The sequence below is a fragment of the Odocoileus virginianus genome, chromosome 21, assembly GCF_023699985.2.
Source record: "Odocoileus virginianus isolate 20LAN1187 ecotype Illinois chromosome 21, Ovbor_1.2, whole genome shotgun sequence".
Lineage (NCBI taxonomy): Eukaryota > Metazoa > Chordata > Mammalia > Artiodactyla > Cervidae > Odocoileus > Odocoileus virginianus.
This window is the reverse complement of record NC_069694.1, coordinates 38612722-38635644: the sequence shown is the minus strand read 5'-3', so window position 1 is coordinate 38635644 and position 22923 is coordinate 38612722. Positions and strand designations below refer to the sequence as shown.

At 39.6% G+C, this 22923-nt stretch overlaps 1 protein-coding gene across 2 annotated transcripts in view; it reads right to left on the bottom strand.

The window, feature by feature from the left end:
* Window positions 1-22923, bottom strand: part of DAPP1 (dual adaptor of phosphotyrosine and 3-phosphoinositides 1) — a 55315-nt gene that overhangs the window by 26994 nt on the left and 5398 nt on the right. For both annotated transcript variants that reach the window (XM_070452169.1, XM_020884231.2), the window contains exons 2-3: window positions 6031-6153; window positions 3533-3666 (exon numbers count right to left, since the gene is read on the bottom strand). In XM_070452169.1, the coding sequence (XP_070308270.1) occupies window positions 3533-3666; window positions 6031-6153 (257 nt within the window). The remainder of the gene's footprint in view (window positions 1-3532; window positions 3667-6030; window positions 6154-22923) is intronic.

The following is a 22923-nucleotide window of genomic DNA, read 5'->3' as shown; positions in this document are numbered from 1 at the left end:
AATGAAGCAGGACAAAGGCTAACAGTTTTGCCAAGAGAATGCAGTGGTCATAGCAAACGCCCTCTTTCAATAACACAAGAGACAACTCCACTCAGGTATAGTACCAAATGGCCAATACCAAAATCAGATTGATTATATTATTTGCAGCCAAAGATGAAGAAGCTCTACCTAGTCAGCAAAAATAAGACTGGAAGGTGACTGTGTCTCAGATCATGAACTCCTTATTGTCAAATTTAGACTTAAATTGAAGGAAGTAGGGAAAACCACTAGATCATTCAGGTATGACCTAAATCAAATCCCTTATGATTCTACAGTGGAAGTGACAAATAGATTCAAGGGACTAGATCTGATAGAGTGCCTGCAGAACTTTGAATAGAGGTTTGTAACATTGTAAAGGTGGTGGTGACCAAAACCATCCCCCCAAAAAGAAATGCAAGAAGTCAAAGTGGTCGTCTAAGGAGGATTTACAAATAGCTGAGAAAAGAAGAGAAGCAAAAAGCAAGGAAGAAAGGGAAAGATAAACCCATCTGAATGCAGAGTTTCAAAGAATAGCAAGGAGAGATAAGAAGACCTTCTTAAGTGAACAATGCAAATAAATAGAGGAAAACAATTGAATGAGGAAATGGGAAAGACTAGAAATCTCTTCAAGAAAATTACAGATATTAAGGGAACATTTCATGCAAGGATGGGCATGATAAAGAAAAGAAATGGTAAGGACCTAAGAAGCAGAAGAGATTAAGAAGAGATGGCAAGAATACACAGAAGAACTGTACAAAAAATGTCCTAATGACCCTGATAACCACCATAGAGTGGTCACTCACCTAGAGCTGGACATCCTGGAGTGTGAAGTCAAATCAAATGGGATTTAAGAAGCATCACTACTAACAAAGCTACCAGAGGTGATGGAGTTTCAGCTGAGTTATTTCAAATCCTAAAAGATGATGCTGTGAAAGTGCTGCCCTCAACATGCCAGCAAATTTGGAAAACTTAGCAGTGGCCACAGAGCTGGAAAAGTTCAGTTTTCAATTCCAATCCCAAAGAAAGGCAATGTCAAAGAATGTTCAAATTACCACACAATTGTGCTCATTTCACAAGCTAGCAAGGTAATGCTCAAAATCCTCCAGCTAGGCTTCAGCAGTACATGAACCAAGAACTTCCAGATGTACAAGCTGGAATTTAGAAAAGGCAAATGAACCAGAGATCAAATTGCCAACATCCATTGGATCATAGAAAAAGCAAGGGAATTCCAAAATAACTTCTGCTTCATTGACTATACTAAAGCCTTTGACTGTGTGGATCACAACAAACTGTAGACAATTCTTAAAGAAATGGGAATACCAGACCACTATACCTGAGAAACCTATATGCAGGACAAGAAGCAACAGTAAGAACCAGACATGGAACAATGGACTGGTTCCAAATTGGGAAAGGATTACATCAAGGCTGTATTTAACTTATAAGCAGAGTACATCATGAGAAATGCTGGGCTGGATGAATCACAAGTTGAAATCATGATTGCCAGGAGAAATATCAACAACCTCAGATATGGAGATGATACTACTCTAACGGCAGAAATTAAAGAGGAACTAAAGAGCCTCTTGAAGAGGGTGAAAGAGGAGAGTGAAAAGGCTGGCTTAAAACTCAACATTCAAAAAGCTAAGATCATGGCATCCAGTCCCATTACTTCATGGCAAATAGAAGGGGAAATAAGTGGAAACAGTGAAAGATTTTATTTTCTTGGGCTCCAAAATCACTGCAGATGGTGACTACAGCCATGAAATTAAAAGACTCTTGCTTCTTGGAAGGAAAGTTATGACAAACCTAGACAGCATATTAAAAGGTAGACACATCACTTTGTTGACAAAGGTCCATCTAGTCAAAGCTATGGTTTGTAGTCATGTAGGGATGTGAGAGTTGGCCCATAAAGATGGCTGAGCACCAAAGAATTGATGCTTTTGAACTGTAGTGTGCTGGAGAAGATTCTTGAGAGTCTCTTGGACTGCAAGGAGATCAAACCAGTCAGTCTTAAAGGAAATCAACCCTGAATATACATTGGAGGGACTGATGCTGAAGCTGAAACTCCAATACTTTGGCCACCTGATGGGAAGAGCCAACTCATTGGAAAAGACCCTGATCCTGGGAAAGATCGAAGGCAAAAGGAGAAAGGGACCACAGATGATGAGGTGATTAGATAGCATCACCGACTCGGTGGACATGAATTTGAGCTAATTCTGGGAGACAGTGAAAGACAGGGAAGCCTGGCATGCTGCAGTCCATGAGATCGCAGAGTCAGAAACAACTTAGACAGTGAACAACAACAGGGCCAAGGTAGCAATGGAAATAAATTCATCCCTACTTGCCCTTTATTTATGAGAGCTACTGCTGGTTAAATGGTAATTTTCAGGGTTGATTAGGAGAATTTCCACCAGAAAAAAGAAAAAAAAAGATGATCACTTCAGTCTTACAGTTTGGAATATTCTATTACAGACCTTGTACGGTCAGTATAAGGTAAGGCAAATATTTTGTGGTTTCCGTCTCTGCTCAACACTGTATGATTCATATCAGGGTCTGTTCGGGCCACAGAAATAGCAGAAGAGGAAAAGGCAATCGTATCTCTCCCCAGAGTGGTTAACAAAAAGCCCGCTAACCAAGTTTACCATGAACATGAGGGTGTACAAATTCTCAGCAACTGACTGTGTTATTAACACTTGAATTCCTTTTGTGCTTGGTTCTTGGAATTGTCCAACTTTTGATTAACTGAGAATTATCATCATTTAGGACACATAAAATTGTGATTCTATTAAGACAAATACAAAGGGAAATATTTTACTTACTTTAAATAGTACAGACAAATGAGTTAGATAATTAAAAAATCAAGATAGTATGCTTTGTTTTTAATTTGAATGTTCTGGTTTCATTCTAACCACCTAAAAAGGAAATTTCAAACTTTTTCAGGCATACTTAAGCCCCATTTAAAAATTTACACGAAACCAAGACTTGGGAGAACAATTTTTAGTCAGTATTTTCATTGTTCCATGACCTTTGGGAAATTTAAGTGTAAATTTCATCTTTAAAAATGCTCAAAAACTGTTCAAAATGACCATTTTGTGCCTCCCAGATATGCAAACTGCCCATACCTAAACTTCTGATGAATCAAAAAGTTGTTCTTTCCTCTGTTCTTTCTTTGTTTATTGTATACATCATTAGACCATTAAAAAAATGTGTACTTTTAGCCAATCCATTAAATAATATATCCTGAGAAAAATACCTATTTTGTACAAAGCACTTTGTTTTCTCCTAAAGATAATACTGAAATATATATATATACACACACACACATACACACATATATATGTAATTTATTTATGTAGCATATGGCACAGTAATTGAAAAATATGTTTCTAAACATACCCAATTGTATATAGTATGCACATAATCCAATAGAAGTGACAACAATTTACTTGAAATCCATTTTGTCCCACCTCCCTTCTGAAACAATATCTCTCAGGTCAACTATATGTGCCTAGCTTACCTGTCTCACTTCCAATCAAAGGCTGATTTGCAAAATGCTTGACAAAATCCTTCAAAGATGAGAATTCATTAAAGCCAAATTTAAATGAATATCCAGTATATTCAACATGAAAGTGTTTGACAGAGTCTTTGGCTCTAAAAGAAAAAAAGGGGGAAAAAATGCAATGCTATTAAAGAAACAAGTATCTTTTTTGAAGGGAAATATAACCTTAGGCATTAGTATCACCATGAAGCCTTTCTCAAAACAGTTATGACACAATCACCAAAACCACTGGCATTTAAAGAATAGCATTCCTCTAATAATTAGTAATGTTGAGCATCTTTTCATGTGCTTATCTGTATGTCTTTTTTGGGGAAACATTTATTAAGGTCTTCTGCTCATTTTTCAACTGGATTGTTTGTATTTTGCTTGAGGCATAAGTGTAAGAGAGACAGGAAGAGAGGTGATAGAAACCGCAGTCACCCTCTCCCCATATTCTCCTCTGTGCCTGGACCTCCTCCCTTACTTGGGAGTCAGTACAAATTCTGCCTCTTTTCACCTAATCAGTTATGTGAACCCAGTCCTTTGCCTCCCACCCCTGCTCCACTCCCTGCTGAACAAAATACCAACTTTCCTACACTGCTGTCTTTGGAATAAGGCAGAAAATTAAATTTTATCTATATCTGTAACCATATACACACACATACACACATGACCTCACTTCCACTATTCTTCTCTTTCAGGTAACTTTCCACCTTTAGCAAAAATCAGAAGTCAGAATCACCTGGAGGGTGCAGACTTCTGGGCCTTACCCCCTGAATTCCTGATTTAGTAGGTCCGGGGTTGAGCCCAAGACCTGTATTCCTAACATGCTCTGAAGTGATGCTACTGGTCTGGGGACCACGTCTTGGCAACTGCCATAGGCCAACCAGCTGTACTATTCTCCTAGGAGCTTCTGCCTTTGTCCCTTAGCCTGTACTGTTCCTTTCACCTGTGACTTCTTCCACTTTGTTTTTGATTGTGTCAGTTCAAATGCCACTTACTATCAAATATTGCATGATATTCCAGCTTGAGTGACTTGTTTTTTCTCTTCTCAACAATCCACACACTTACCTTGTTGTCTTTCATGTCATTTACAGCACTCTCCTTTGTAGTAAGGTATTTATATATGGCCTTATTGCCCCTGTGAGGTTAGACTTCCAGAAGACAAGGTCTTTGAATCTCCTACAACACTTACCAAAGTGGGAGGCACAGAGTGGATGCTCTGAAATATTATTAAGGAAGTGAATGAACAAATGAATGAAAACAACCATTCTCCTGAGCTGGTCTGTGGTTCTTCTCAATTTTGTGGTGGTTATTACTTTTTAAAACATTTCCAAGTGCTTGTAATGGAAATTAACAATTTATATTTTAAATTTGTATGTAGATGTAATGTATGTATTATCTCTTTGTAAGGTTTATGACACATGTAAAAGTGAAAAGTTAACTTTCTTTGAGCCAACAATTCCACAGGTTTGTCTGAGATTTTGGAGTGATCCATGCAATCAAGGATCAACAATCCAACCTTTAATATAATTTTAACATTTGCTGTTGATTCAAGAAAGCAAAATTCCTGCTTCAGCCCAGAATTGAATTCCTACATCAAGCAGAATTCCACTTTTGATTAATAATTTCCCCAAAGATGTTGTTTAGAAAATTTATAAGCGAAATAAAACAGTAATGGTTTGAGGTTAATGAGGCAGTTTCATGGAGTCCTCATATCCTAGCAACTGCCTATGAACCCAGTGAGACTTGCTGTAGGTCAGTGGAAGCCAAGGTGACAGATGCTAACAGATAACCAATGACTGCCCCTGATTATCAGGTGGCTAGGTCACCTTCTCTGAAAGGGAAGTCAGCCAGGGGAAAGTGTGGGAGAGAAACCCTGAAAGGGCTGGCCAATCACTCTTTTGAGCCAGGCATATCTGGTGGGGACTAGATTAACTTTCTTAACAGTTGGGGGAAATGGAACTTTGAGAAATTCTGTTTATAGAAAAAAATTAAAAGTTGCATGTTGCCTGCTTGAGTTTGTGGTTATGAAATTGCATAGCCATAAGTCATTTTGATTTTCCAGAGGAAGCAAAGAACAGTGAAAAGGGTACTGGGCCAGGCTCCAGGGATGAGGATTCTGGTGCTGTTTCTAGCACTGTTTTATTGGGTGGAAGACACTTTACCACTTCAGGCTTCAGTTTCTTCATCAGTCAAGCAAGAGTTTTGGATTAAATAATTCATAAAATCTCCTTCAGCTTTAACATTTTTTTTTTTTTTGGTCCCAGCTCTAATAATTCTTCCTCTGTTAATGGAAGGAGCAGGCATGTTTTCTGCAGTCTCTCCACTCAGAGCTTGGCATCCTTCGACCTGCTGGTCTAACAAGAATCAAGAGAATTCTATTTTCTGGCAATCTGCATGTGATGCTGAAGTCAGTGCCCATATAAGTAAGAGTTGGGACCCCACTAGATTCACAGAGTTCTTATGAATCCTACCTCACAGAGAGAGAGTAGAGCCCAATCCTCTCATTGCTGTCGCGCAGAAGGTAGCTCCCATCACATCCGTTGGAGAGGAGCAGCGCCTCAGCTGCGTGGCGGGTGAGGTTGCCGTGGTACCACCTGGGGCGGAGGGAACAGCACTTTCACTCAGAGTGAACTATGGGGGGACTCTTCCTGCACTGGGTTTTCCTCTCAGAGGTTACCTCAGCAATATTCTCCACCCTGGTAGCCCTGAGACCAAACCCTGAGCCAAGACGTCAATAAAACGAAATCGCTGGGTGAGGCTGAAGGGGAAAGGAGGGATTTGCCTTATCCCAGAGTGCTATGGGTTGAATTGTATCCTGAACACTCTTATGTTGAAGTGCTTAGCCCTAGTACCTCAGAATGCTTCCTTATTTGGAGACAGGGTCTTTAGCAAGTCATAGTGAGGTTCTTAAGGTGGGTCCTAGGGGTCTCCCTTGGTGGCTCAGATGGTAAAGAATCTGCCTGCAGTTCAGGAGACCTGGGTTCGATCCCTAGGTTGGGAAGATCACCCTGGAGAAGTGAATGGCAACCCACTCCAGTATTCTTGCCTGGAGAATCCCTTGGACAGAGGAGCCTGGTGGGCTATAGTCCATGGGGTCATAAAGAGTCACACACGACTGAGTGGCTAACACTTCCGTTTTCAAGGTGGGTCCTAATTCAATAGGACCAGTGTCCTCTCATAAAAAGGGGACTTTTGGAGATAGCCTTGCGCTCAGGGAGCATGCCTTGTGGACACCCTCCCTAAAAATGGCCATCTGTAAGTCAAGAAGGGTGAGCTGGAGCAGATCCCCCTTCACAGCACTCAGAAGGAACCAACCCTACTTGGGGTTGACACCTTGATTTGGGGCTTCTCATCTCCAGAACATGAGACAATCAGTTTCATCTGTTTAAGCTGCCATTTTGTGGTACTTACTCATGCAAGTCCTAGCAAACAAACACACATTACTTTGTAGACAGAAATATTTTAAAAATTTCAAGTCAAAAATAACCATAAGAATAGGCTTGGGCCAATTTTTTCCTTTCTTTATCACACTCTCTTTTAAAAGTGTGGCACCATGTTTAGTAATGTGTAAAACCACTGAGTTGTTATATCAGAGTCCATTGTCATGAGGGACATGAAGTTGAAAACAAGGAATTCAGACGTTTTATACAGAGTCGCAAGCCCCATTCAATATTGTTTAAAACTCAAAAATACCTGCAGAGTTGGGGAAGTCCCAAGGATATTCAGACTAATGTATGTGTTTAAAAAAATAAATAAACTCCAAAAACACATTAGAAAAGGTAACATATATCTATGGTAGAAAAAAAATCTACATAGTTCAAAAGAAGACATGATTAAAATGAAGCTTTTTTCTCCCCCTTTAATCCACATCACCCTGTTCCTTTCCTCGGGGGGCCCAAATGTTACCCATTTTCTGTGCTTCCTCCTGAGAGGAATCCTTTGTGTCCAGAGGCATCCAGGCATGTGCCCAGTCCCAGCTCTATGGAGACATGAGCATCCCAGGCACCCTGTTCTGTGCCTCATTCCTTTTTCCTTTCCCGTTCTTTTTAATGAGTCAATAGAGACAGTTCAGTGTGGTGATTAGGACTGTGGTCTCTGGCGTCAGTTTGCCAGAGTCCTAATCCACGTGAAACCCCTTACAGCTCTAACACCTTGGGCAAGTTGTATAACCAACCTAAGCCTCAGTTTTCTCACCTCTAAAATAGAATTAATAACAGCGGTACCTCATGGGCCAGCAGTCAGTTCTGCTTGCTGTAACACACACAAAATAGTCAAAGCAGTCTTGGCAAACAGTTGAGCTCAAAACACATTAGTTGTCATGAAGCCATTGAGATCCCCAAAGCCATAACTTGTGATGTTGCCTCTGAGGTGTGATTTTCTTGTTGCTCAAATATACTTGTTGATTACTGTCAGCTTCTTTCAGATATGGGAAGCTAGGTCGTGGTGGGTAGCAGTTGCTATTAAGAGCTACAGTGCAGGGCAGCGAAGGGGAAGGAGACAGGAGCAGCTACACAAATATTGTCGATCATGTCAGTGAACTCAGTACTATCACAGAGGTGTGCACGGTGTATAAGGAAGTGTCCTGCTCTGAGAGTGATGGATCCGCTGGGATGTCCTGTGCAATGATATTTTAGCCTGATAATAAAAATTAAACATAAGACCAAAGGCAGAGGGAGTTTCTACATAGGTCTCTGAGCTATCTGTTTTCTAAACCAGCATGTCCTAATGTCTGCTTCTTTAGCACGTTTCCTCTTTGGGGCAGAGATGCCTCCATCCTGAGTTAGAAATGCACTTGCTAACTAAAAACAATGGCAAGGAAAAACATCTTTATAAGAAATCCGATTGAGTTATTTACCCCTTCATTGAACTAATTCCCAAATGTGCTCAAATCTTCTCAGCACCAAATTCTTTAAATATTGGAATCTACGACAGAGGATGAGATGGCTGGATGGCATCACCGACTGGATGGACATGAGTTTGAGCAAACTTCAGGAGTTGGTGATGGACAGGGAGGCCTGGTGTGCTGCAGTTCATGGGGTCACAAAGAGTCAGACACGACTGACCGACTGAACTGAACTGAACTGAACACTAATATCCTGTATGTCAATGATATTTGAATTAAAAAAAAAAAACAAAGGGAAATTGGAGGAGCTAAAAGAGAGGCTATCAAAAACTTCAGGTTTGGTTACAGGCAGAATACTAATTTTTTTGATAAATGAAATCTTTATGAGGTCACAAGTTCTTAAATGTATGTTGCCAATAATTATATTTTGAATGGACATTTCAGTTTAAGTCAATAGATTACTTATCTGAAGCAACAAAATTCTAAAATGTAAAGAATTTGGACACTGGAATTCTTTTCAACAAGATCTAATGATGTCTCTTTAAAGCATTTATAGAATTCTGATAATTACAGCTTGACAGCACTTTTTATTGAGAATTTTTTTTTTAATTTCTTGGTTGTGCTGCAAAGCATGCGGGATCTCAGTTCCCTGACCAAGAGTCCAACCTGCATCCCCTGCATTGACAACATAGACTCAACCACTTGACCACCAGAGAAGTCCCAGCTTAGAGCTTTTTATGGTAATCTTTTAAACAGTAACTATATATCATAAGCACATAAGAAATCCTTGAATATAAAGCATTACACTGTGCTCTAATTTGGAACATCTCAGAGGTTGTTAATTTCTTGGTAGGGTAGTTAATTTCCTGGTAGCAGCTTGGTAGAGTCAGCACAACCATCACAGGTTTCATGGAGTTCTGGACCCGGGCAAATTTAAGACAGAGCCTGCCAGGCAACCACCTATACTTCACCATGTCTGCATGGCAACGAGGCTCTTCATTCCCCAAACAACTCTTCCACAAATGCCTAAACTTCCTCTCCTCATTGAGCTAAGCATCATTTCCCAGAAACTTTAGATCAGGTTATCTTTCAGGGAAGTGACTATAAAGCCAAACAGCATTACATATCCTTTGTAGGAATATGTCCATCTTTGGTAAGGATGGTTCAAGATTGTGTTCATAAAGAGTGAAAGGTTGGGGACTTTCCTGGTGTCCAGTGGTTAAGAATCCACCTGCCAACACAGGGGATGTGGGTTTGGTCCTTGGTCCAGGGAGATTCCACATGCTGTAGGGCAACTAAGGCTGTGCGCTGTAGCTACTAAAGCCCCTACACCCTGGAGCCTGATCCCCACAGCAAGAGAGACCACTGCAAAGAGAAGCCTGTGCACTGCAATTAGAGAGCAGCTCCTGCTCGTCACAGATAGAGAAATCCCATGTACAGCAATGAAGACCCAGCACGGCCAAAAACAAACCAACAAGTAAATAAATAACAATTTTTTTAAAAAAAAGATCAAAAGATTGAAAATATAGTCTTGGTCAGTCGGTAGTTTTCCCATAGTTAACCTTTTCTACTTTCTATCATTCGACTTTATAAATCTTTATCTATTGAGTACAAATCTGTGCAAGGCATTGTACTAGGCAGTCAGAGGGAATAAAAACCCAGGCTGGGCTTCAAGAAACCATTAGTCAAGAGGATAAGAGAAGTATTTCGTGAACTACACCCAAGAGAGAGTAAAGATCAAGGCCATTTTTTGAAAGGCCCAACATCTAAGCAGGCCTTAAAGAACACACAAGTTATTTTAAAACTGTGCTTTTTTTCTGGTAACAAAGCATATGTAGTAAGAATTAAAATATGTACATATACAGAGGAGGAAATGAAAGTCATTCACGGAAGAGAAAATATGTATTTCAAATAAATAGTCTCACAATCAGAGAAATGCAAACTAAAACAATAATGTAGTATTTTTTAACCACCAGACTGGTTAGTATGAAGTAATGGAGAATTTAAGGGCAATGGATATTATCATCTACTGTTGGCAGGTGTTTAAGTTGGAGGGAAACTTACATATCTAGTGTAACTGGACATGCCCACATGACCAGTGACTCCATTTCTGATGTCTAATTAGTGAAACATTCACAAGTACGCAGAAGGAAGTGTGAATGAAGATGTTTACTGTAGAGCATTTATGAGAATAAAAATTAGGAGCCATCCTAATTTTCCACTAACAGTGAGATGATAAAGTTAAGTGCTCAGAGGATGAGATTTTGTTAAAAGTTAATCAGATAAGGAATGAAACTGGGTCATTTGCAGTGATGTGGATGAATCTAGAGTCTGTCACATGGAATGAAGTAAGTCAGAAAGAGAAAAGCAGAAATCTAATGTTAACACATATGTATGAAATCTAGAAAAATGGTACTGATGAACCTATTTATAGGGCAGGAATAGAGATGCAGACATAGAGAAGGAACTGGTGGCACAGTGGGGAAGGGAAGGGTGGGATAAACTGAAAGAGTAGCCCTGACATATACACCATCATGTATACAACAGACAGCTGGTGGGAAGCGGCTCTATAGCACAGGGATCTCAGCCTGGTGCCCTGTGATGACCTAGAGGGGTGGGATTGGGGTGGAAGGCTCGAGAGAGAGGGGATATACGCATCCTTATAACTGTTTCTCACTGTTGTACAGAGGAAACTAGCACAACATTATAAAGCAATTATCTACCAGTTTTTTTTTAAGCTATGGAAAAAAATAATCAGAATTTGAAGAGGTGAGAGAGTGTTGGTCACCAAATGCTTGGGGAAGGTCAGGTGCACCCAGCACTTCAGGAGGCAATGTCAAAATGCTTACCAGCCTGTGAAGACTGATGTAGTTCTCAACAACTGAGAAATGTCACACTCAGAATGCCAGTGGCACCCCACGGGAAAACACAGATTGCTTATGTCCACACGTGGCAGAGCTGACAGATCCCAGAACGTTCTATCAGGTACAGTATGAAACCACCCAGAGAAAAATCTCTCCATCTCCTCCAAATAATACAACACATACACATATAAAAGTGCATAAAAGCACAAAATAGGAAGCTGATAAAATATACTCCAAACTGATAAGAATGGTCCTTAATGGAAAGAACCATGATTGAGAGTATTGTTAAGAGTCCTTAGTTTGATTACATTTTCCTAATTTAGCTTTATTGCCTGGAAAATCCCATGGATGGAGGAGTCTGGTAGGCTACAGTCCATGGGGTCGCAAAGAGTCGGACACGACTGTGTGATTAAACTGAACTGAACTGAACTGAATAAAAAAATACATACATATATTAATTGAGTAACTGAAATTTGAAAAAGAGAAAACAGTATTTCTATCTTAATCCAACTTTCAGGGCCCTGTTAATGCTTATTGTATTTAATTATTTTATTTTATTTACCTATTCAACTACTGTTTATTGAATTCTGAAAGTGATTTAGTACTTGGATGGAGAGGGGGAGAGAGACTTTTTCTCTATTTAAAGTCTGATGGAATTTGGAGTGACAATTGTTCAGGGACCTCTCTGTGCAAAGAGAGTAACAGGAGCAAAGGCCAGGAAGCAAGCAGAACCCAGGTATGTACCAGGTCAGAGCCCTGCATAGAGGGGCGGGAATGATCCAGGTGAGTGCCCAAGGGCAGCAGCCAGGCGTGGTGAGATGAAGCTGGGGGGATATTGATGCTATCTTATGCTTGGCTCTGGAGGCTGACTGTTTCTTGGCTAATGTCTACAGAGTTTTTTATGGCTTAAAATGCATACACAACAGCTCATTACATAGAGTACTAATTGCCTGGGCCAAAATTCCTGTAACTGGGGCTGTGTTTAAAGTGTTTTCATTTTGTTATTCTGACTTCAGATGGAAGATTCAGATTTTAAGGGACTTGAAGCTTGTAAAATTTGGGAGTCTCTTTAAGAAAAATTAATATTAAATTATCAAAAGAGAAAAATTATTTAGAGTAAGAGATCATAATAGATTGCAAATTTTAAAAGCTGACATCAACAAAATGAAAAGGCAACCTGCTGAATGGGAGAAAATATTTGCAAATCATATATCCAATAAGGGGTTAATATTCAGACTAGATAAAGAACTCAATAACAAAAAAAATAAATAAATAAATCCAAAGCAATCCAATATTAAAACGGACTGAAGATCTGAATACACATTTTCCAGAAAGACAGATGGCCAAAGACATATGAAAAGATGCTCAACATCACTAATCATCAGGGAAATGCAAATCAAAACCACAATGAGATATCACCTCACACCTGTTAGAATGGCTGTCATCAAACAGACAAGAACTAACCAGTGTTGGTGAGGATGTGGAAAAAAAGGTGGTGGGAATGTAAATTGATGCAACCACTATATAAAACAGATTGGAGTTTTCTCAAAAAATTAAAAATAGGACTGCTATATATGACCCAGCAATTCTACTCTTGGGTACTTATCTGAAGAAAATTAAAGCACTAATTAGAAAACATATATGTTAAAAAAAAATGTTCATTGCTTCATTATTTACAGTAGACAAGATGCAAAAATAACCTAAATGTCCATTGATGGATAAATGGATAAGGGAAATGTTATTAAGCCATAAAGAGTTAAATCTGGCCATTTTCAACGTGAGTGGACCTTGAGGGTCTTGTGCTAAACAAAATGTCAGACAGAAAAAAGACAAACACTATATGATATCACCTATATGGGAAATCTAAAATACAAAACAACCAACCAAACAGAACAAAACAGATTCACAGATCCAGAAAACAAATGTATAGTTTCCGGAAAGGAAAGGATTGTGTGTGAATCAGGTGTAGGCGATTAAAGGGTACTAACCTCTGGTTATAAAATTAATAAGCTGCAGGGATGTATACAGCATAAGGAATATGGGTGATAATATTGTAAGAACTTTGTAGGGGACAGATGGTTACTAGACTTATTGTGGTGATCATTTCATAATGTATACAAATATCAAGTCACTATGTAGTACTCCTGAAACTAACCTAACAGTGTTTGTCAGCTATGTGTGTGTGTGTTCAGCCACTTAGTCATGTCCAACTCTTTGTGACCCCATGGACCATAGCCCGCCAAGCTCCTCTGTCCATGAAATCTTCCAAGCTCCTTTGTCCATGGACTCTTCCAGGCTCTTCTGTCCATGGGATCTTCCAGGCAACAATAGTGGAGAATAAAGGATGCCATTTCCTACTCCAGGGGATCTTCCTGACCTGGGGATTGAGCACTGGCAGGCGGATTCTTTAGCACTGTGCCACCTATATTTCAATTAAAAAAGAATGAAATACACCAACATTTAACTATGAAAAATAAGAAAAAATAAAATAACAAAAAACAAACAAACAAAACACCAAGTTCACAGATATAGAGAACAGATTGGTGAATGCTGAAGATGCATGTTGAGGGGGTAGTAAAATGAATAAAGAAAATCAAAAGGTACAAATTTCCTCTTGAAAATTCTCATTACGAGAAAAAATGTTTTGTTACCTATGTGGTGATGGATGTTAACTGAACTTATTGTGGTGGTCATTTTGCAATATACATAAATATCAAATCATTATGTTGTACCCCTGAAACAAATATAATGTTATATGTCAATTATGTCACAAATTAAAAAAATAAAAAGCTGACAAAGTGAGAAAACAACTTATATTCATTAAATACCTGTCTAACACACCCCCCCTACTTTTTTCTCTACACTTCTGGCCAAATCATCTCTAGTTATTTTTTCATGTAAAACAATGTTTTACTATAATTTTCTATAGAGAGAACAGAATAATTCAGTCTTTCACCTATAATTTTTTAAATTATTGATAGCAGAGAAAAGTTATTTTCAACTTCAAAATGTGATGTTAATAATGAAGTTTTTAGGATTGTTGGAAAATTTGAGAACCTCTGTCAAATTTCTTTCATAAATGAGCTGTAAGGGTATTTAAAATTTTAATGCTCAGGGACTAATCTTAAATATTTTTCCAATTGATGCATTTATTTTAACTACATCACTAGGGTCTGTGCAAGACAGAGGCCCTGAAGCTGAAGCTTCATTGGCTTCACAGCAAACTCACTTCTGGTGATTATAAAAGTCACATCTGCTTTTTTTTTTTTGAGTAAACATTTAAAATGTTCGACTTAGTAAATAAAAGCTACATTTAATCCGTAATCACCAACAGCTTGGTTTATATTTCTAATTTTTGTACAATATGTGAGTAAAGTCTAAACCCTAATAAGATTCTTATCCAATCTTTGTTTACATATTGCTAGTAACATGGAACTCACTACTTGTACAGGCAAACCTGTACACACTTCTATGATTTACGGCCAGAAAACCCTCGCCTACATCAGTTTACTGTTTCCAGCTGTACAGCTTTCAACAGATGGTTTCAAAGCTACTTCTCGGAGTTATATAGATGTTACTTATACAAATAGTTAAAAGTATTTAAAATGTTCTCGCTTTTGTTTTCATCATCTTCAACTTCTCCTTTTATGACAGATTTTCAGTCCTTTGATCACCCAGAGAACTTATCTCCTCTGAATACTTTCCAAATATTTAAAATCTATCGTCAAGGTAAGACTTGATGTGCAAAACCCAAAGCCCAGAGGATCTCCCTATTCTGGCTGTCAGGTACATTGCAAGGCAACCCAAGATTGCATTTGTTTCTTAGTAGTTGCATCACACTGCTGATTCACGCTGGACCTGCTGCTGATTAAAACCCCAAAGTAAGTCATGTTCCTCTGTGGCTCTCCCACATCTCTGCCAGCTGCATTAGATGACGTTTTTAGAATTAAGGGCAATAAAAGACCTTTTTACTGCTGGGAACTGCCAAGTGAAAAAGAATGCTAATAAGCAGTCAACCTGGCTCACAAACACCCATGCAGTATCTGTGAAAATTTTGTGAAGCAAGAACAGGCCTTTATCTCCAATCACTTCCTCAGTGATAAGTCCATCTGCCCCAGTGACTTCTGACACATTGGTTGTGACCCCATGCAAGTAGCAACCTCCATCTTTCTCATCTGTCAAGGTGACTAATAATAACACCTGGTAGGAAAACTCTCTTATTTTCATGCTGGAACACTGACTTCTATAAAAATCCTCTTATTTGATTCTTTAACTTTTGCGGAAGAGAGCAAGATACAATCTCTGCAATTTATACAACATACATTGGGGCTTCCTTGGTTGCTTAGTGGTAAAGAATCCACCTGCCAATGCAGGAGGCGCATGTTTAGATACCTGGGTCCAGATCTCCTGGAGAAGAAAATCATAACCTACTCCAGTATTCTTGCCTAGGAAATCCCATGGACACAGGAGCCTGGAGGGCTACAGTCCATTGGGTTGCAAAAAGTCAGACACAACTGAGCTACTGAACAACAGCAGTTATGAATATTCTAGACATTGTGTTGGTTGCTGGGAATACAACTCCTCTGCTGTTTGGGATAAGGTTCATTTTCCAGAAACTTAAAAAAAAAAAGTTTTGTCTCATTGTCCCTGAAGAAGTGAAAAAGAGCCAGAAACTATTCTTTACAACAACACATTTGAAGCAATGTTGTATTTTCTTTTTTCCCAAGGTCCCCACATTATCATAAATAGCTCAAGGGTAAAAGAGTCAACAAAAGCTTATCAAACTTCCAAAGAATATTTGTACTGGGCTTACTAGCTTGTCAAACCCGCAGCTGGCCTTGAAGGAAACTGTGGCGTTATCCCTTCCATGATACATTAACAAATTAGGAAACATCCACCCACTAAAGACTTTTCATAGCTGCCTCTCAGTGAGATACAGGAAATAAGCTCAACCACAGACAAAACAGATGAGCTCCATCCAGAAACACCGTCCTCAGCTCTGCCCCTTCTTTCATTCCACGCCCTTTGTGCCAGAACCTTCTGGGAACCTGTCCCACCATACTGGAGTCTTCATGGTTTCTTATCCCTTTGAGTTTAATTGTCTTAATTATTTGTTGATACAATTATTTCTCATTCTGCTCTGTCCTTTGAAAGAGAAGCTTTCAAGCTCTTTGAATTAACCAACAACATAAAATATATTTTGTATCTGTGTGTGTGTGTGTGTGTGTGTGTGTGTGTGTGTATACACAGGTACTTTATTAACATACATACCAAAAAATCCCCCAGAAGTGTTATAGGAAACAATACAATCCTTATAAATGCTATTTACTATTTTCTTGTCAAATTTTTTTTTAACAAATATTGATTGTGATCCACTAAATTAACTTTAAAGACATGCTTTGGTTGTACCTGATGTTTGAAAAACAATGTGAAGTCTTTTGTCATTCAGAACCCTGAGATTTAGTTAGGAATTCACAGTAGCACATTCACATTCCTAGACCCATTGAATTATAATCTGTTTTCATCACAAGCTCTACATGATTGGTATGAGTTTAGAGTTTGAGAAGCACATTGAAGGACTCTTGGTCATAAAAACTGTAATTCACTTCAACAATCTTGATGGTTTGAGTGTACTGTATGTAGTATTAAAGAGGGAGACAAAGAGAGCAAAGAACATGCTAAGTGGCTTCACAGTACTTAGAAGAAAAGAGAAGGGTCTGTGGCTAATTTAATTAAAAAAAAAAAATCCCAGATAGCTGCTATCTTAGTGATATGGACAGTAAATGATATAGAAGGGGGAGCTCCTGAGGAAATGAATTGATCAAGGAAAGCTTCATGGAGGAGGAAGACCATGAGTTGGAACTTGAAGAATAGACACAGAATTCATTAAGTGTAAGAGAAAACAGCATGCCAACAGGGTCAGTAGCATAAGCAAAAGCACTGGGGTTGAAATATGCATGGGTCTACAGAAAACACAATGCTTACCTAGAACAGAGGGTCTATATTGAGGGAAATGCAAAATAACAGGGGAAGAACAAGTGGACACAGAAACCAGTCTTGCGTGTTAAAACATGAGCCATACATCCGGTTTTGATTATATACATCTTGGGGAGAAAATTTCTTCCTAACTCACGTCTACAGATTATTCACATATTTAAATACCTATTTTCCCCCTTCCTGCCAAAAAGAAGTGACATAGAAATAAGATTCTGTCCCTTCAGACTTATGAGGACCTATATGTTAACCCAAAACAATAACAGAAATTCCTCTTTGTATGAAAACAGCTTATAGGCTCTGGAGTTGAACAGCCAACAAAAGCACTCTTCTTTAGAGAATTTTCACTTTTTATTCATTTTCAAAATTACGCTCACTTTTTTTGTGTGTTCATGACAAGAATTCTTTTTTTTTAGACAAAAAGTAAGATGGCAAGCCTTCTTAATCAAAAACTTAAATATATTATATTTGAGAAGCTTTAGAATGCAAAAGAAACAGTTCTGGAAATTATTCTCACTTTTGAATGGCCCTGACATGCTTTCTGAACTCTCTAGACCAAAGATTGCACATTTATAACATATGATGCACTCCCCTCTTCTTTCTTTCTTTTTTAAAATTTATTTGGCTGTGCAGGTCTTAGCTGAGGCCCTCAGGATCTTCATTCTTCGTTGCAGCATCTGAAATCTTTAGTGAAGCACACAAACTCTTAGTTGTAGCCTGTGGGATCTAATTCCCTGACCAGGAATAGAGCCAGCCCCCTGCATTGGGAGCACGGAGTCTTAGACACGGGACCACCATGGAAATCTCTGCACTCTCCTTTTCTTACGTCCACGGATAACATAGCTCATTAATCTGTCTTCTTCCTTGCTAAGCTTATGCTTGGCCTCAGAATCCTTCTGAACACAGTGATGATAGAACAACAAAAAAAATGAATCTATTGGGCAATCTCAATCTAAGCCATCTTAACTCAGGCTATTTCATCCTCAGTGCTTGAGTCACTCCATGGGATTGTTTTTGTATTCATTTTTTCATAGGGTTAGTGCTAGATACTTTGATTTCCTGAAAAAATGAAGCACTTGGCCATTAGAAATCATGGGTTAAGGAGAAGGAAATGTCTGATCAGCTCAGAAGATGTCAGTAGTGAAACTGGTACCATAGTCAGGCCGTGGCATATTTTATGTAACAATGTGGTATTGTCCACATAAGCATGTTAAGTCCACTGTGCACAGACATGCGCTCATCTTTCCATTGATCATAGCAAAGGATCCCATCCAAATAAAAAGAACCAAGCAGAGGCTTGGCAAAGAAGTTTGAAAGTTCTGTGTATCATAGTGTGATACAGGGGGCAGTTGTAGAAAGACTCAACACTGTCTTTCCAATCAGGAGTTTTCTGTGATGGAACCAGCTGGTTCGAGGCACTGGCCATTGCCATTCTAAATGTCCACATTTACAAATGATACTAGCAGGGCTAAATGGGGCAGCCAGCTGCCCCAGGCTTGAGGAAGCATACCTGAGTGATGACAGAGCCAGAGTAGGTATCTGTCACACAACGCACTAAACGTGGGGCCTCAGTGTTTTTTTGTGGAGTCAAGGCCCAGCTGAAAGGAAACAGACTGAAGGGGTGTGATAATTCTGTGGGAGTTGGAAACCAGGCTAAACCTGTTCTTGAAGGAGCCCGAGGAGTGAGACAAGAAGTCCTGAGAGGTGGAAACACAGAAAGAGAGACAGAGACTCAGAAATCCAGAGACACAGAGGGACACAAAGGGTCAGAGACATAAAAGCCAAGAACTGTAGAACGAGAGATACAGGACCTGGAAACCAAGAAAGGCACATTAGAGGCTCACACAGGTAGCCAGAAACACATAGGGACTAACAGAGACCCACCCAGAGTGATCTGGACACAGGAGTGATCCAGGACACAGAAGTAGAGAACCCCAAGTGCCAGAAGGACGCAGACCCACAGAGCCCGACGTGGGTCAGCGGACCCAGGAAGGTCAGAGGCATGTGAGACCCTAGGGCAGAGCCACCAGGCGTGGGGAGGGTGGGGGATGAGAGGAAAGTGCATCTCACCCCAGCGGAGATCCTGCCCAGTCCCCAGGTCCGCCTGCAGTGTGCACAAATGGCTGTAAAACTGAAAGAGCATCATTGTTCTCCCCGTGGCTGGGGATCAGGGAATGTGTGATTTGGACCTGGAACCAAATTTCAGGGACTGACTAGAAAAACTATTTCATGGATAAGAGCTTGAGGGGGACTTGAATGACTGGGCAGACATCCCAAACCAGAGGCTCTCCCAAGAAGGCTCATATCTGAGTGGAAGCAAGCTTGACTCTGCACTTAGTCTGGTTACCCTTAACAACCTAAACATCATGAAATGCTGCTTCAGGATGGGTAATTGTCCTCACACTGTAGTTGCCATTGACAACCTACCATTGTGGGCTGGGACAGGAGACAGAGACGGCCACTTTCAGGAAGCTATATCTATAGGGAAAAAGTCCCAAACTTTGGGGGAATGTAAAAAAGAAAGATCCTTGTTTCATTATCTCCTGTCTGTTTCATTGTTTAGATGATGCCTCCAACTGAGGTCAATTTTTCCCAGCAGATAAATCATTTGTTAAGAGCACTGAGTGAGTCTGACATACAAGTACATGACCAGTGTTGGTGTGGAAAACTGAAGTCAGGGACCTTGAGTTCTTGTCTTGGTTCTGACCCAACTTGAGACAATTCAGATATTTAGGTATCTGCTCTTTGTCAAGTGCTGGGCTTGGATGGAATAGACAAAGATGTGTAACCTACAGCCCTGCCCCTAGGGTGCTCATTGTCAAAAAGAGTACTCAGCGTTCAGCCCTGGAGCAGCTGTCTAAACCTCTTAGGGCCTTAGGACTGACATCTGGAAAAGGTTCTAAGACTATGTGGAGAATTATCCAAAACATAGACAAAACTGGTGGTGAGTCAGAATCCTATGAGTAGTAAAATGAGACCCAGGCAACTTTAGATTTTTCTAATGATAGAGCAAACAATGGATGAATTAGAAGACATTCATGACATTAAGGCTGTCAAAAATTTTTTGATGTCATTTTGAAAAACTATACAAAAGCAGAACTCATTCTTATTTGGACATGAATCCCTTATGTTTTTAGCTTAGTGGAATTACTGGCTTCCACTCCTGTTCCTTCCTTACTATTCCCAGGTCCTCACTCTAGTTTCTTATTCACAGATCTGTAAACTCCCTCACTTGTTAGCTTTCTTGGCTCTGAACTCAATGTTATGCATCATGCTCAACTCCCGGGTTAATCTATCCCAAAACGAAGCATGGTGGCCACACAATTCCATGTTCCTGTAAATGTTCAATATTTCCATACTGTCAAATGAAGTTTGACTGAAGTCCAAACTCCTAATCTATTTAAGGCTTTCTGGAATTTGGACCAGTCTAAATATTCAGATTTTAAAATAGAGAAACAGGTTGCCTGAGGAAAGACCAGACCCAGAATCCACTTTGAGAAAGAACAAGTAGATGAAGAAGATATACGGTAGCAGAAAGCCAGAGCAAAATTATATACCTGGTATGACCACAATTCCATCTGTGTGTGTTTACAGAAAACTGCTTTTAAAAGACTGGAGAGGAGTTGAATAATATGTCATTTTGGGGGTCATTTTGGGTGCTTTTCTTTGTTCCCCAAATTTTCAATAATTAATGCATTTATTATTATTTTAAACTGTGATGAATAATATCAGATATATAAGAAAGTAGAAAAATAGTATAAATAATACCCACATATTTAAATAATATCCATATTTTAGGTAAAATAATTTTTATCTTTTTGCCATATTTTCTTCTGATGGTTTTGGGTGACCATTTAAAAGTAAATTACAGAAATCACAGGACTTTAATCTGAAGTAATTCGGCACGTGCCACCAAAAAGTAACCTTGTCTGACATAGCTATATTTTTCTTAAAACAAATTGAACTCTTGCCTTTATGCTTTTTAAACTTTAAGGATTTTAAACAAAGCAGTTCTAACAAGAGACAATGGGAGCAGACCCTCGTGGGCAGGGAGTTGGGAGGACAGGACCACAGAGAGCCTAGAGGTGAGGAAGCGACAGCTAAGACTCAGCGACCCGGCCGCGGTGGGTTCAGATACGGCTCGCATCAGGGAGCAGGAGCCAGACTGTGTGGGATCAGACCAGGACTTTATCCTAGCTGATGGGACAGTTGTGGGGAGGGAGTTGGTGGGAACAAGAAATTAACCCAGGTTTGAAAAAAAAAAAAAAAAAAGGGTAAGGTTGTGACACTAGAAACCAGAGGAGGACAGCCAGGTTAAGTGTTCTCATAGAAAGTAGCTGAAGGTGGGGTCTCTCAGAGGAGGAGACCAGAGTCAGGCTGAACGCTGAGTCATGACTGGGTCCCAGGGGCTGGGAGGGTCTGAGTCCATGTGGACGGTTTTCATTTTCTGAATATTCACATGTTTTTCCACTTCTACTGTGTTATTCATGACATTTTCTCTTTAGAAATTGTCTCTCTGCCTTCAACTGACAGAAATCCTATGGATCTCCTTCCTTCAGGCCATCTGCTGCATGCCTTACGTAGACACAGTGATAACCCCCGGCCCGCTACCCTGCCTTCTAACTCCACCCACACCAGCACTCCCTGTCCTCTGCGCTGCAAACTCCTCCAGGGAATAGCCACTTCTTAATGCCAGCATCTCCCACAGTGCCTTGCATAATATCATCATTCAACAGACGGATCTATGAAGAAATAGAAGGGAGAATGAGTGAAACAAAGTGACCCCACTCAGTGTGGAGAACCTGTGTGGCCAGACTTCCACATGTAAGTAGGAGGAAGTCACCGTTACCCACAGAGGAACAGAAACACAACAACTGAAGAGGAAATTCGATTGCTTCAAGCAGAGATCGAACTGTGCACTACAAGTTACATACTCTTGCTCAGCCACAAGAGAATCACCCTCATTTTTAGAGCCCAAGAAATTACAGAATTGTGCCAGAAGAGGAACAAGCTTCATTGCTCTACTTGGTATCAAGTAAACAGGTTCCTTTAAAGCTTTGACTCGACCATATTTTTCTTAGCCTACTCAATTTGTCTAGCCTAGAAGAAAGGAATCTACCCTCAATTTTTAAAAGTTCTGATGAATTAGGGTATTGATCTGGCTTTGTGTACATATTTATTATATGAAGAATGTGAAAGAATAATGTCTTTTAGTAAAAAACAAAAATGTTTTGGTGGTAGTCATCACAGAACTTTTTTTTTTTCTCTCAGTTCTCACTAGCACTAATAGTGCAGGTATAAGAAGAGAGAAGTTTGACAGAAATTAGGAAGTGATATTAGTGGAGAAAAATGTGTGCTCTGGAGCCAAACTCCTGGATTCGAAGTTCTGTGACCTTGTAAACTTGGGCATGTGATATTAATAAAAGCTCTGTCCTTCATTTCTCCGTTTGCAAATAAGAATGACATGAGTGGTAGTATCTATCTCACAGTGATGTGTGAGTTTAATAAGTCACACAAACAAAGGGCTTAAAATAATGCCTGGTATATGGTGAGCATCCAGCAATGACTAATTGCCATTCTTAGAACATTTACCTTCTTTCATCTCGTGAAGGACTAGCAGCTTTGGAGCAAGTTCCTAGGCACTGTCAGGGCACATGCCATGA